This window comes from Phytophthora cinnamomi (assembly GCF_018691715.1).
Source record: "Phytophthora cinnamomi strain GKB4 chromosome Unknown Contig106, whole genome shotgun sequence".
NCBI lineage: Eukaryota > Oomycota > Peronosporomycetes > Peronosporales > Peronosporaceae > Phytophthora > Phytophthora cinnamomi.
In genome coordinates, this window is record NW_027151039.1 from 24,654 (window position 1) to 38,326 (window position 13,673).

The window sequence follows — 13,673 nt, forward strand, 5'->3', positions numbered from 1 at the left end:
AGATTCGACTTAGAAATGAGGAGAAGGGGAGGCCAGACAGACAACGGCTCAGCAAAAAAAAAGAAGAAAAATGTATCTGATCTTAATTACCAAATATCAAGCTTCCAAGTATTAGAGCTGCAAGCCCCGTGAATATTCCAGAAATTACATGTATAGCTTCGAGGTAAACACAACTAGAAGACCACCATACTTCTCCTTAGAAACTCCAAACGCCGCGGGCTAATTATTAGTTCTATTCTCTAGCGGTGAATCAGCATCTCTCCCTTTTCCACAAGGCTACATCCACATAGTTGGAACCTGCACGCTGCCTCGACTATTTTTGTTTTAAAAGAATATAAGGCACCACCATGGATAGCGCCCAACCCGAAGCTGCCAATAAAAGCAAGGCAATCGCGCCGGACACTGCCACTGTCCCCATCTCCGCTACACGGTCGATTACATCCAGCGTGCTCAGTTTGGCGGGGTCATTCGACGCAGCAGCGCGCAGCTGCTTGATACTGTCCTGGGTGACCTTGACGTCGTTCTTCTTAAGCATAGTTGTCACTTTTGCAACTTCAGGGTCCCTCGCCAACTTCTTGATCGATTCAGGATTCTTGCTTAACTTGTCGATGAACTTCGGGTTCCTCTCAATCGTGGTTTCGAGTTTCTTGACGATAGGCATTCTTTCCACAGTCGCCACCAGGTAGGCATTCTTTCCGGAACGACCGAACTTGTTTCTGAGACCAGTACTCTTCCACAAACCTTTGATTTTCGAGGCAACTGACTCAGTTACTGAGGACGTAAAGCCCCTGTCCTCATTCTCCACTAAGCCGCCCATACTGTCGTCGTTTAGGGATGACAACCCTCCGCGCTTGCCGTCATTTTTGTCCAAGAGCGAGCGGAGGTCGCTTGTTTGGGGGAATTCCTCAGTAGCAGCCGAATTGACATTGACGAGAAGTGTAGCCAGAAACAGAAGTAGTAGGTTGGTAGCTTGCATGGTTCCTTCACGTTGGCTGTAGAGTGTTTTCCACCCTGCGGATGTGGAACCGATTCCGAAATGGACTTTACAGGATAGCAGCCCGACGGCCAAGGAAACTACACGAGATGGTGATTTGCCCACCAGGTTGATGCACGGTGATAGACGGTCTGGTCTCCGTAAACATCAACGGCGTGACAGCGCTACGCATGCAGGGGTTTCATAACTCGAAGTTGTAAGTTGACGTGGGATCGGAAGCTGCGAGCCTAGCGATGGCTGCTGCCGCAGGCTTCTGTGCGATGCATTATTCTACGTTGTCGACGCTGAAGTTTCGGCAAAACTGGTTTGGTTGGTCAATTCTCATTTAGATGTTGTTGTTTTTTGTAGCCGATCATGTATTGTCACCCAGTACTGTAACTGAGACTGTCGTTACAAACCAGAGAGCCGGTTTTGAGCTGGGTTGTATTGTGGTTTGCAGCTAGTTTGTCGCTGGGATTTAGGGCTTAGATCGATCTCTGAGATAAAATAATTCGAAGACATAAAAATGCGAGACGGTAGTAAATCGACCTCCAGGCGTAGGTAAGTCGCACCACCTCTTCCTACTTAACATAACGGGCGCATCGTTGGTTCTCAGGACACCGAGGTAACGTCGCCGGCCACTGCTACTCTGGTACGGCTCTGTTGGACGTGCTTAACGACTCGTTAGCTTCGTCTGTGAGTGCACGAGCGGCTCCTGCATCACTGGGCTTTCCGCTTCTCTGTGGCGCTAGCTGCTCCCCGCCATGTAAGACCACATGTTGATACTACACTACCATTTTACTTTAGGAAAAGCGTTTCGTATGAACTGCTGTAGCTCCTCTAAATAAAATGTAGGGTGGGCTTTCACGTACTTTCGAACACGGGTAACCACGGCACTCGGCCAACGCGACGAGCGGTTAGTTCGACCTCCTTCATCAACCACACCATCGGTCAAAAACAACTTGTACCAACGCTGCAGTGTTCGCACGTTAGGCCCAAATGTATCCTTTACATACTGCATACAGATTCCACACACATGCATAAGAAAAACGACTCGCCAACGGTAGTCGAGAGAGTACATTCTGCACTTGTGCACGATGAAGGTTTTCGGAAACTGCGGTGCTTCGACAGATCGGCAGCGCGATCTGCCGACCACTTGTCAAGTGTCCAGATGTAAGTGTCCAATTGCATATGTTTTATATAAAGCACGGCATTATAATCCGTACACAGCCATCGCGATTTGAAATAAATCGGCCGGAATTGCGTTTTTGGATCGGCAATTCGACCACAGATAGCGTAAATCGAGATCGATATCGAAGCTGGTGAAAATAACTTGGTCGAGTTAGTGGCCACCTGTTTTTATATCCGGCGCTAGATATTATAACTCGCGCAAATCACAAGGTGAAAACGACAAACGCATGCAAAGCATAATACCAGTTCGTCGATAAATCTACAAACCACCCAAACCAGTTTGAATATCCATGGTTCAAACTAATACAAACCTACTGTAGTTATCACACCAAAATACAGATGATTTTGAATGTATGCGAGTATCGGGGGCGACGTTCTTGCATTCTAGCGTTAAATAGTGTGACGCATGTTGTTCATTTGATGCGGTGCACACGAAGTAAGATTGCGTCACAGTCAACTCTGCCCCCCGCGGCAACACCAGAGCTACTTGGCTTCTGTTTTGCCTGTCAAAAGCTATTAGAGTGTCCGTACACATATTCGTTAGTTGAGCTCTCTTCAAAAATGTAGGCAACTCCGTAATCCTCCAAACTTTGTAAAACAACGTGCGCTGCCGCTCGTGCAAGAGTATTCGAGCCGGCGGATACGAGGAGGTTATACCGCTGCGTCAAGAATGTCTTCCTTGTTGAGATCTTTATCCACTTCGACTTCAGCCTGCCTAAGGTCTACTCCAGAGTTCAGACACTCCGACAGTGTCTTGATCGGGCGTACCCGACCAACCCACCGCAACGCGTAACATGGCCTATACTGCATGGGTTGTAGTGATAACTCGACGCACTTTTAGATGTTAACGTAAATTTTGGTATCGAAAGCGGCCGTGGTTTTGCCAGAGCCTCGTTCGAATGTTACATTCCAATAGAACCGGCTCTCTGGTTTGTAACAATACCATTTATTCTCCTAGTACTGCACCAAGGCTTGGCGCTATGCTTGGTCCAAGCACAGCGGATAAGCGTTCCATAACGCAAAATGTGTATACTGTTCTCAACGACACTACGATAACGCAAAGCTGGGTGGCTGCTACACCATGTGTACCCCATTAGATCGTGTTCGTTACCTACGCAGCTGGAGATACAATAACACAACTGGAGATATTCGCCGTCTCCGTCTCCACCTTCAAATGGACGAAGCATCATCGTCTCGGTGCGAGTTGGTGACCAAACACCTCGACTATAGTCGGTGTTCTCTGTACCGGTACACACTTCTTACGAACTGCGTACTAGTCCGTAAGCCAGTTGTCAGACTGCCATATCTTCCAAAACTAGCGACGCAATCATTGCATGACTCTAATACCTAATCGGTTGAGGCAGGAAGACCAACCTAACTTAGGCTATTGGTTTGAACAGAAATGAAAGCTCACAGCCGTTGCTCGTAAACAACAACAAGCTTCATGCTACAAAAAGGAGATTGCTATTATAGCCCCAACATTATGAACAGCCGGATTCGCATTCCATAGTGCGACAAGGTGTTCAATTCGCGTCCAATGTAACCTGCCAATACATACTGGGCAAACGAGCATACATAGCTGTGCACTGCTAGTTCGATAGATAAGTCATGTATTAAAAGAACGTGTTCGCTATGCAGCTGGAGATTGCCGCTGAGAGAGTGCATCTCTAACCCCAACTTTTCGCTGCACTGCTGGAGATGAATACAAAAAAACAGCCAATCATTACGTTACGGAGTCATGCACGCACAGAGTGTAGCTAGGCTGCGGTCGTGGTTATACGCGAATCATGACGCTGCGCCGAATCAAGCTGCACCAGGCGCCCCAATGCCCCCCTCTCCTCCCCATTCCTTCTCCCTTGACTTACCCGGAGTAGCTGGCAATGGGTGGCTTGTAATGCGTTTATAATCTTCTATTCACGCTACTAGGATCGTTGCAAGTAAACTGGCATGTTTTAAGATTACTCTCGCTTACCGCTGTACTACAGTCAGTTGTCTAGCTGGACAAAATCTAGTTATCACCCTTGTGGGGATGTCATCGAATTCACCCGCAAGGGGTGCTGCAGTACGCACGATACGTAGCCCCAAGCTCTCTTATAGATTTATAGTTGCTATAAGAGGGAACATATCATTTAACATACAAACTACTATTCCGTATGGAAGGACGAAGAGGCGATTGCCATTCTCCTGGTGGCGTTGACAACGTTCTCTACGCTGGTGTCCGGCAATCCGTGGGCAAACATGTAGATCTGGAGCTTTTGCGCCCTTTCTAGTACCTCGCCGTGCGAGTTCCTCCTCGCCAACATCGTCCCTCTCGCTGTCACTTGAAGACTGCTCGCTTGTGTCGTCTCTCTCTGGGTTGTTCTCAACAGAATCTTCAACAGAACGGATCCGATAAATCTAATCTATATATCCGCAGTTCTAGATCTCCAAGCTCCGTTTCTCTACCTGGTAGTCAGTTCGCTGTCGCGCTCCAGCCTAGCGCTCATGCTCGTTGACACAATCCTAGTATCAAGAAGCGTCGAATTGTCGCCTCCTAAACAGCGTTCAACGCGACGGAGTTTGTTATCTTCGTAGATAGTGAGGTGAAGTGTCCCCTCACTCCTCTTACAATGTGTAGTCTTGGTTTGGCGGGAGAGTTCTCTTACACTCTTACAGCCTAATAGCCGGTTTGACTTGATTTTACTATATACTCACGTTTTGGGATCTCACGGAAGCGCTAGAATAGTCGACTTTCTCTTATAACCGGCGCCACTATAGCCGGTGTTCACGTTAGCATTTGCCGCGGGGGTTGCTGTAACGGGGTTACACGCACAAGTGGCTGCAAGCCACTTGTGAATTTAACAGATAGGTTATCTGTTAAAAGTTTTGAATACTTCCTCACCTTGGTGTAAGACACACCAATGGATACATTGAAGTGGACCACCACAATGAGTGGTCCACACATACCCAAAGATCCTATTGGTAGAAAGCAGCATCTTTCTACCAATCAGAGTCATGCATATTAGCGGGGCTCTGACAGCCAGCCGCTGTCAACCCTTTCATAGATGATAAACAGTTTTTAGCAGCTTTTTAGAGGAAGATCAATTTACAAACAATACAGTTCTCATTTTACCTAATCTAAGTCACTTGGAATCCTTTTGTTACTTAACTTATATTTGTGTATTCAAATATAATTAACCTAAGTAATTACTAAGTACTTACGCTTCCTCAAACGCGTAGCGCAACGTGTATGCTAAAGTAGTGAGTCAAGTTAGACCAACTACACCTGGTAGCACTTTGTAGTCCGTCCAACGACCGACTGCTTGACGTTCGTACGCGGTGTACGAACGCGGAGCCGAGAACCACATGAGCACGGAGGTGCCCATGGAGAGCTCCAATACGCCTGCAACGCATGTTGCACGCGCTGACTGCCCCCACCTGTCTGACCCAGAGTGGGAGGCCCTCCAACGACTGTCAACAGTCATTGGAGAAGCGGCGATAGCTACAATGCTGCGTACGCTATCGCCGACGGAGCAACATGGTGTTGCTCTGGGGTTCATCATGAAGGAGCAGCGTGACGCTGCTTCCTCAGTGACGGCGTCGTCAGGGACGACACCGCGTGCTCAACCATTAAAGTTGAGCGTAAGCAATTACGTGGGAAGAGAGGGCGAGCCTCTCCTCCGATGGCTTGTCGAGCTCGACACAGCCATAGCGGCTCGACGCATCGTCGGCCCGCTGTCGAAGGTCGCGTTCGCCATGTCCTGCCTTGGCGGACGCGCAAGGAGTTGGGCGTATGGACGCCGACTCTCCGATCCTACGTGCTTCAGCACGTACGAAGTATTCAAGGAGGAGCTCAAACAAGCGTTTGAGCCCCTGCAAAACGAATTCCGGTCGAGGGCGGAGTTCCTCGACCTTCAGCAGGGTAAGCATGATGTCCATGCTTACGCGCAGCGCGCACGATATTTGGTATCAAATATCGTGACTAACCCGATTGACGAGGCGACCGAGGTCGTCACGTTCATGAAAGGACTTAGAGATGGGCCCGTGAAGACCTATCTCTTCCGAGAGTACCCGAGTACTCTCGAAGCTGCAATCACTCTTGCCATGCAAGAAGAGTTTAGCCTGCGGCAGGCTAAACTCCATGTAAACGTACCGAGGCCGCAACCGCGCCCGGTAGCGAGGACGGGAGGTCCGGATCCAATGGACCTCTCGAACGCAACAACTGCTGGCTACCAGCAGCAGGGAGGTAACGTGCGATGCTTCCGTTGCGGAAGGATCGGTCACTTTGCACGGGAGTGCACAGCTCCCATGCCCCCTGGAGGTGGCCGTCGTGGCGATGCTAGGCATCGCCGCGGACCAACAAAAAACGCGAACATCCAGTAGGCGCGGGGCGCCCTACTGGTAATGCTGTCGCGCGTGCCGACATCGGGCACGCGACACTGAGGACTGCAGCCCCCAGTGAGACCAGCTCTCACTGTAAGAAACAAGATGACAGGCCGAACCTAGTCATCTTGAAGGTTTACTCGAAGAGAGCGAGTGACTCTCTTCGAGCTTTGGTAGACTCAGGCGCGTCGAACAACTTTGTTCGACTACGAAGCCTGCCGAGACTTGACTTCGAGGAGGTAGATACACCTCGAAGTCTTCTGAAGGCACGACTGGCAACAGGTGCCATCGTGAAGACCGAGAAGCTCGTCGTGAACGTACGCTTCTCGTACAAACAACGAATGTTTGTCGAACGCTTTATCGTCCTGGACCTGGACGATAAGTTCGACGTAGTAATGGGCATGCCGTGGCTTGCACGGCATGATCCGGTGATAGACTGGAAGAAGCGCACGCTCGTGCGCTTCGGACGCGACAGCGGAACAGAGAGCGATGGCCCTGTTACCGCAGCGCACGCACCAGCAGGTGCGCGCGGCTCACCAGTCAAGACAGCGCTTTATGCTGCTGTCCCGGAGTGCCCAAGAAGTGCGCGAGGGCGCGCACAAGTGAGATCAACGTCGGCAATGCTGCCGACGTCGGAAGAAAAAGATGTGTTGGTTCCGGGAACCAACACCCACGTTCAAGCGTGTAAGGGACAGTCCCTGACCCGAAGCGGTCAGGTCGACAACGACGCGTCGGCTCCGGGAGCCGACGCACCCTCGGTCATGAGGGGCTCCGCCAATGAATGGCGTCGAGGTGACGAAGGCGTGTCAACTCCGGGAGTTGACGCTGCAAACAGTGCGGACGGTTGCAAACGTACCGCACTGACGCAATTTGCATGCTGTCGTGCAGCCGGGCTGCACGAAGCGCCGTGCGATCAAGCCGGGCTTGATACCGCGCGCCCACGGACAGGGTCCGCCGGCGAACAACTGTCCACGGCCGGGCCTGGACAAGAAGAACAACTGTGCGGAGCCGGGCTCCGCACAACAAGAAGACGGCGCAAGCGGAAAACGCTGCGCAAGTCTCGGTCCGGGACCGAGACGCAACAAGAGCAGTCTGCTGGGCAGACTGCGGCGGTGACGCCGAATGTCAAGACGCTAAGCGTCTTGACGCGCACCGATACTGGATTCCAGTATCGTGACATGGAACTCGCTAGTCCTCCGACGATGGCGTCGGAGTTGACTTCGCTCCCAGCCATGAGCTGGAAGCCCTTCACACGCGACTTGCACGATGGACGCATCGAGCAAGTCTGCGTTCTTTCGGACAGCGAAAGAACGGCGAGCGAGAGCGAAGAGCTGAGGCAGCTCTTCATGGGAAGTACCACTGAGAGTGAAGACACTCTCAGTGCGAAGACGAAGCGAGAGCGCTTCGAGGAACAAGGTTGGGACTCGCTGAAGTCGAGTCCCTATTACGAATTGTTGAGGGAGTACAAAGACGTACTCCGGAAGCGATTCCTGCGGAGCTTCCGCAGGATAAGGGCATTCAGCACGAGATTGATCTCGTGCCGGGCACGAAGTACTGTGTCACGCGGCAGTGGCCACTGCCGCGAGAGCAAGTGAAAGCGATCGACGACTTCTTTGAAAGTCGTCGTAAAGCAGGACAAGTGCGGGAATCAAAGTCCCCGCACAGTGCTCCGACGTTCTGTGTCAAGAAGCCACAGGGCGGATGGCGCATCGTTCATGCGTATAACAAGCTGAACGATGCGACGGTACCGGCGCAGACGCCGATACCACGAAAAGATGTTATCATCGATTCGATGGCCGGGAGCACCGTTTACAGTGCTCTCGACTTGTGAGATGGATTCTATCAGATCCTAATGCGTGAGAGCGATATCCCTCTCACGGCAGTGAGCACGCCAAGCGGCATGCTCTGGGAATGGCTAGTAATGCCACAGGGGCTTAAGAATGCCCCTGCGACTTTCAACAGGTGCGTGACGCACTTGTTGCGCTCGGTGCGCGACTTCGCACCGAGCTACTTCGATGATGTATTCATCCACAGCCGGGCTGTGGACGGGAAAACCGACGTAGAGATGCACAGGGTGCATCTCCGGAAGCTACTTGAGCTTATGCGAAAGCATAAGCTCTACGCGAACCTGAAGAAGTGTATCTTCGGGGCGAGCGAGATACCCGTCCTCGGGTGTCTCGTAGGGAAGAATGGTGTTCGCCCTGACCCCGAAAAGGTCAGAGTGGTTAACGAATGGCCAACGCCTTCAAGTGTCAAGGAACTGAGGCAGTTCCTTGGCCACGTACTTGTGCAAGTACGTGGAGGATTATGCGGGCAAGATCCGCCCGCTATCACAACTTCTTTAAGAAAGAAGCTGTGTGGAATTGGACACCCGATTGCCAAAAGGCATTCGATGCAGTCAAACGGGGCTTGACTGAGGCGCCGATCTTGGCAGTAGCTGACCAAGATCGCCCATTTCACGTAGTGTGTGACGCATCCGATTTCGCGATCGGATGCGCGTTGATGCAGCACGATCACGAAGGCCGTGATCGTGTCGTCTACTACCAATCGCGTCAGCTGAAGCCAGCTGAGCGCAACTATCCGGTGCATGACAAGGAACTCCTTGCCATGAAGTATGCACTCGCAAAGTTCCGAGTGTATTTGCTTGGGAGTAGACCATTTGTGGTCTACACCGACCATGCTTCACTGCGTACCGCAGTGAAGTCGCCACACATTTCACAAAGAATGGCGAGATGGCTCTCATTCTTTGCGGAGTATAACTTCCGGGTCGAATACAAACCCGGAAGATTGAACGTGGTGGCCGACGCATTATCACGTCGGCCGGACTATGCAGAAGCTGTTGACGTCAATGCCATTGACGCCATGCAATCGAGCAAACCCACATCATCTCTGTTGGATGATGTGAAGGCCGCGTACGCGCACGACGCGAACACGAAGCTCTTGCTGGCCTATGGCACAGCGCCTTCTGACAAGTCCCGTCAGAAGCTGCCCAAGCACCTTCGAGCGCGTGCACACCGCTTTCGTGTGCACGACGGACTACTGCTTTACAATGCAGTCGACGACAACGCGGATCGCGTTGTCGTGCCGCATGATCATGGCCTGCGACTCAGGATCATGTTCGATTATCATGATGCCCCGAGTGCGGGACATCTCGGACGTGAGTAGACATGCGTCCTTCTCACGCGCGACTTCTACTGGCAGCACCAGTATAAGTGGGTGCGCAAGTACATCCGTGCTTGCGAGGTATGCCAACGCGTAAAGCCTGCGCCATTCGCGCAGGCTCCACTGCAATCACTACCGACTCCGTCGGAGTGTTGGAAGTCCATGTCTTTGGACTTCGTCTTTGGTCTTCCCCCGGATAGCGGAGGGAACACCGGTGTTGTGGTCTTTGTAGACCGTTTCAGCAAGATGGTACATCTTGCTGCGGTGCCGGCAGAGGTGACCGCGAAGCAGACAGCCCGTCTGCTCGTCGACATGGTGTTCAAACACCATGGCATGCCGTCCGACATTGTGTCGGACAGAGACCCGCGCTTCACAGCGCATCTGTGGCAAGACGTGTTTACACTTCTTGGGAGACAGCTTTCAATGTCGACTGCGGATCATCCGCAGACGGACGGTCAAACCGAGCGCGTGAATCGCGTGCTCGTCGATATGTTGAAGAGCTACGCTCACTCGTTCCAATACTGGAGCGAGTGCTTATCGATGGCAGAGTTTGCCATCAACAACTCAGTGCATGCCTCGACCGGGCATACACCGTTCTACGTGAATGCCATGCGGCATCCACGCCTACCGAGTTTACTCGGAGTGATGGCTCCCACTTTAAGTGGGGGAGGATCTACGACTGCAATACAGCAGCCGCAGAAAACCGCTGACACTTGCACAGTGTCAGCTGCAACAATGGACAAACCACATGAGTCTGCGCAGGGCGCAGACTCCCCAAACAACAAGGCCAACGACCACGGGTCTGCGCAGGGCGCAGACACCGTGAAGAACCACGAAGAGGCTGGGCCTCTAGCGGAGAGCGAGCTGAATGACTTCAGCTCGGATGCAATCAGTTTCATCACCAAAAGACAAGCCGTGATTCGGTTTGTCCAAGTCACAATAGCAGCTTCTGTTGATCAACAGAAGCTGAACGCAGACAATGCGGGCAGAGGCAACACAAATGAATTTAAAGTTGGTTCATTAGTTTTGTTAGCTACACAAAACCTGCCTAAACATGCAGTTTCGGATTTCGGAGCAAGTAAGCTTGCTCCGCGCTTCATCGGGACGTTCACTGTGTTGGCACGGCACGGCAACGCATACACGCTAGACATACCGTCTAGCATGCGCCTCCATCCGACCTTTTACGTCGGACGGCTGAAGCCATACCTGCAGCACGAGCCATCTAGCTCGGCTGACCCGAAGCCTCGGCAGGAGCCGAGGCAGAAGCGGAGGACTTGGCCTCGGCGACGAGCAGACTCTCCTCCAGCGCGCGGACGCGCTGGAGCAACCCCTTCATCTGGGTCCCCGGCTCGACCTGGATATTCGAGGCGGTCTGCGAGACCGCCGCGACTTGGGCCTTCTGGTTCGCCAGCTCCTGTTTCAGGGCGGCGAACTCAGCGCCCTGCAGACGCTCCACGGCGGTCACCCGGTCGTGGAGAGGCGCATACTGATCAGCCCGGGGCTGATCATACCCGGGGCGTGTTCCCACCCCCGCCACCGCCGATCCGTGACGCCCGCGGCTCAACCCGCTGGATCGTTGAGCGGATTGTTGACCATAGTATCCCGAAAACGAACCCTCAAGGGGCTCGTTTTCGTATTCGTTGGAGAGGATTTCCTCCCCATCGAGATACATGGGAGCCGTGGAACGTCTTGGTGGAGGACGTTCCGGAAATGGTGAGGGCGTACGAAGAGCAGTACGCGCTGGTGCAGCGGAAGTAACACGAGCGCTGCGATCATCGCTAGCGCCCAAACCCTCACGTGCTAAGAACTTAGCACGGAGCTCTTTGAGACTCTCGGGCACACGGAACGACGTGTACCCGTTCAGGTCGCGGTCGCTCAAGCGGACCGCGCCTGGAAAGCACTTCGTGCACCGAAAGCCCTCGGGCACAGCGCACGGCACATTTGCCTCCTCAGCAGCAACATGAAGTTGCTCCAGCTTTCCACGCTTCGAGTACGTCTCGAAGCCATCACGCGCTTGCTTAATCCGATCACGGTAAGCACTCGGCCTCTTGTTGAAGTTTTCAACAAAGGCGTTCCAATTTTGACAAAGTGCCTGCCATTCGGGCACTTTGCTGCGAGAAGAGGTCTTCTTGCTTTGAAACCATCGGAGCTCATGAAAGAGTCCGATGTAGTAATCGCGCCTTTGATGCGATTCCGCATCAAAGTGCAGCTCGGCAGCCACAGCGTCATCTTTGATGGCGCTGCATACGTACAGCGGAACCTCATTCGGAGGAACCGAGTTCCCATACCGGTCCGCGATCTTGGACGCGGACGGCATCCACGGATCGCGCGCTGCAGGTGCAGCCCGCGGAGAGCCTTGAGCTTTGACATCACGCGCTGCAGCAGCAGCGCGCGGAGTACTGAGAGCCCCAGCGGAAGCGAGTGGGGTATCACTCTCAGTACGCGAACGCTTCGAACTCGAAGCGTCCGATTCGTCCCCTTCACGCGGGCGAACGTTCTTGGCGTGAGGGTCGAGCGATTCGCTCGACACTGAGTGTTTACGCTTTGAGGGCGAGTCCTCCTCGCCCTCCATGTCTTCATCGTCGTCGTCGAAGTCGACGACGTCACCGTACTTCGCCTTCTGCCGTTCGAAGTAGTCGTCGATGGAGAGATGACTCCCCATCGACTTTGCGGACTTCTTCTGAGGCGCGCTCATCGTTGAATGAGCGCGGATTTCTTCTCCAAACGCGGAGAATTGACGAATGGTCAATTCCAAAGATTGACGTGCGGGGACCCCGCGCGTCTAACCTTAAGGGGGGGATGGTGTAACGGGGTTACACGTACAAGTGGCTGCAAGCCACTTGTGAATTTAACAGATAGGTTATCTGTTAAACGTTTTGGATACTTCCTCACATTGGTGTAAGACACACCAATGGATACATTGAAGTGGACCACCACAGTGAGTGGTCCACACATACTCAAAAGATCCTATTGGTAGAAAGCAGCATCTTTCTACCAATCAGAGACATGCATATTAGCGGGGCTCTGACAGCCAGCCGCTGTCAACCCTTTCATAGATGATAAACAGTTTTTAGCAGATTTTAGAGGAAGATCAATTTACAAGCAATACAGTTCTCATTTTACCTAATCTAAGTCACTTGGAATCCTTTTGTTACTTAACTTATATTTGTGTATTCAAATATAATTAACCTAAGTAATTACTAAGTACTTACGCTTCCTCAAACACGTTGCGCAACGTGTATGCTAAAGTAGTGAGTCAAGTTAGACCCACTACAGTTGCGACTCGCTGTGAGCACGAGTTGACCTGCAGTAAACAGCGGGTTAGTGACGACGGAGCTGAACGAGTGTGGGTGAGGTGATAAGCGGCGCTGTGTCGTGGCTACCAACAGACCAGCTTGAACGAGTGTTAGGTGCAGTGGGAGACGTCCGTGGACTGTCAACAGCCTGGTTGACGAGCGAGCGCGACTGGGTACCGACCGGGATCGAAGTCACCCAACACTCCTGTAACGCATGATTGCAGCAGGTGAGGCTGACGACGACGTGAGGCGGACTCAGGCAGACGAGGGAGTTGACGAATTGGACGTAGTTGATAGAGTCCCGAACGAGTGTAAATAAAAAGTAGGGACGGACGCGTTCCGGCACAGGACTCAAGTTAAGCTGTCACATCCCCGAACCTTGGCACTGACACAGCAATCAGCATTACGAGCGACGACCCGCTGGCAAGCTAGCGTTATAAGACTTGTTACATAGTGGTCGTTTGCAGGGGCTGTGAGTGGATTACTAGTTACGACTACCGAAATTACTACTTACGACTACCATGGCACCGGTGGAGAGACGATCGACGTCAAGCAAGGCGATGATGACGAGAAGACCCAGAACCAGAAGCGCAACGACATCGCACGATGACAGAGAATCCACGAGCGACAATGAGCTTTCTGGCCGACGAGTAGTGATTTCACCGCCTCCAGTGGACCAGCGTGGCGAT

At 52.4% G+C, this 13,673-nt stretch overlaps 1 protein-coding gene across 1 annotated transcript; it reads right to left on the reverse strand.

The window, feature by feature from the left end:
- Positions 1-313: 313 nt before the first annotated feature.
- Positions 314-976, reverse strand: IUM83_17330 (Avr1b-1 avirulence-like protein; the record flags this gene model as incomplete). Its single annotated transcript, XM_067942279.1, has 1 exon — positions 314-976. One exon carries the CDS (start codon positions 974-976, stop codon positions 314-316), a length of 663 nt encoding a protein of 220 aa, XP_067782434.1.
- Between the last annotated feature and the right edge of the window lie 12,697 nt (positions 977-13,673).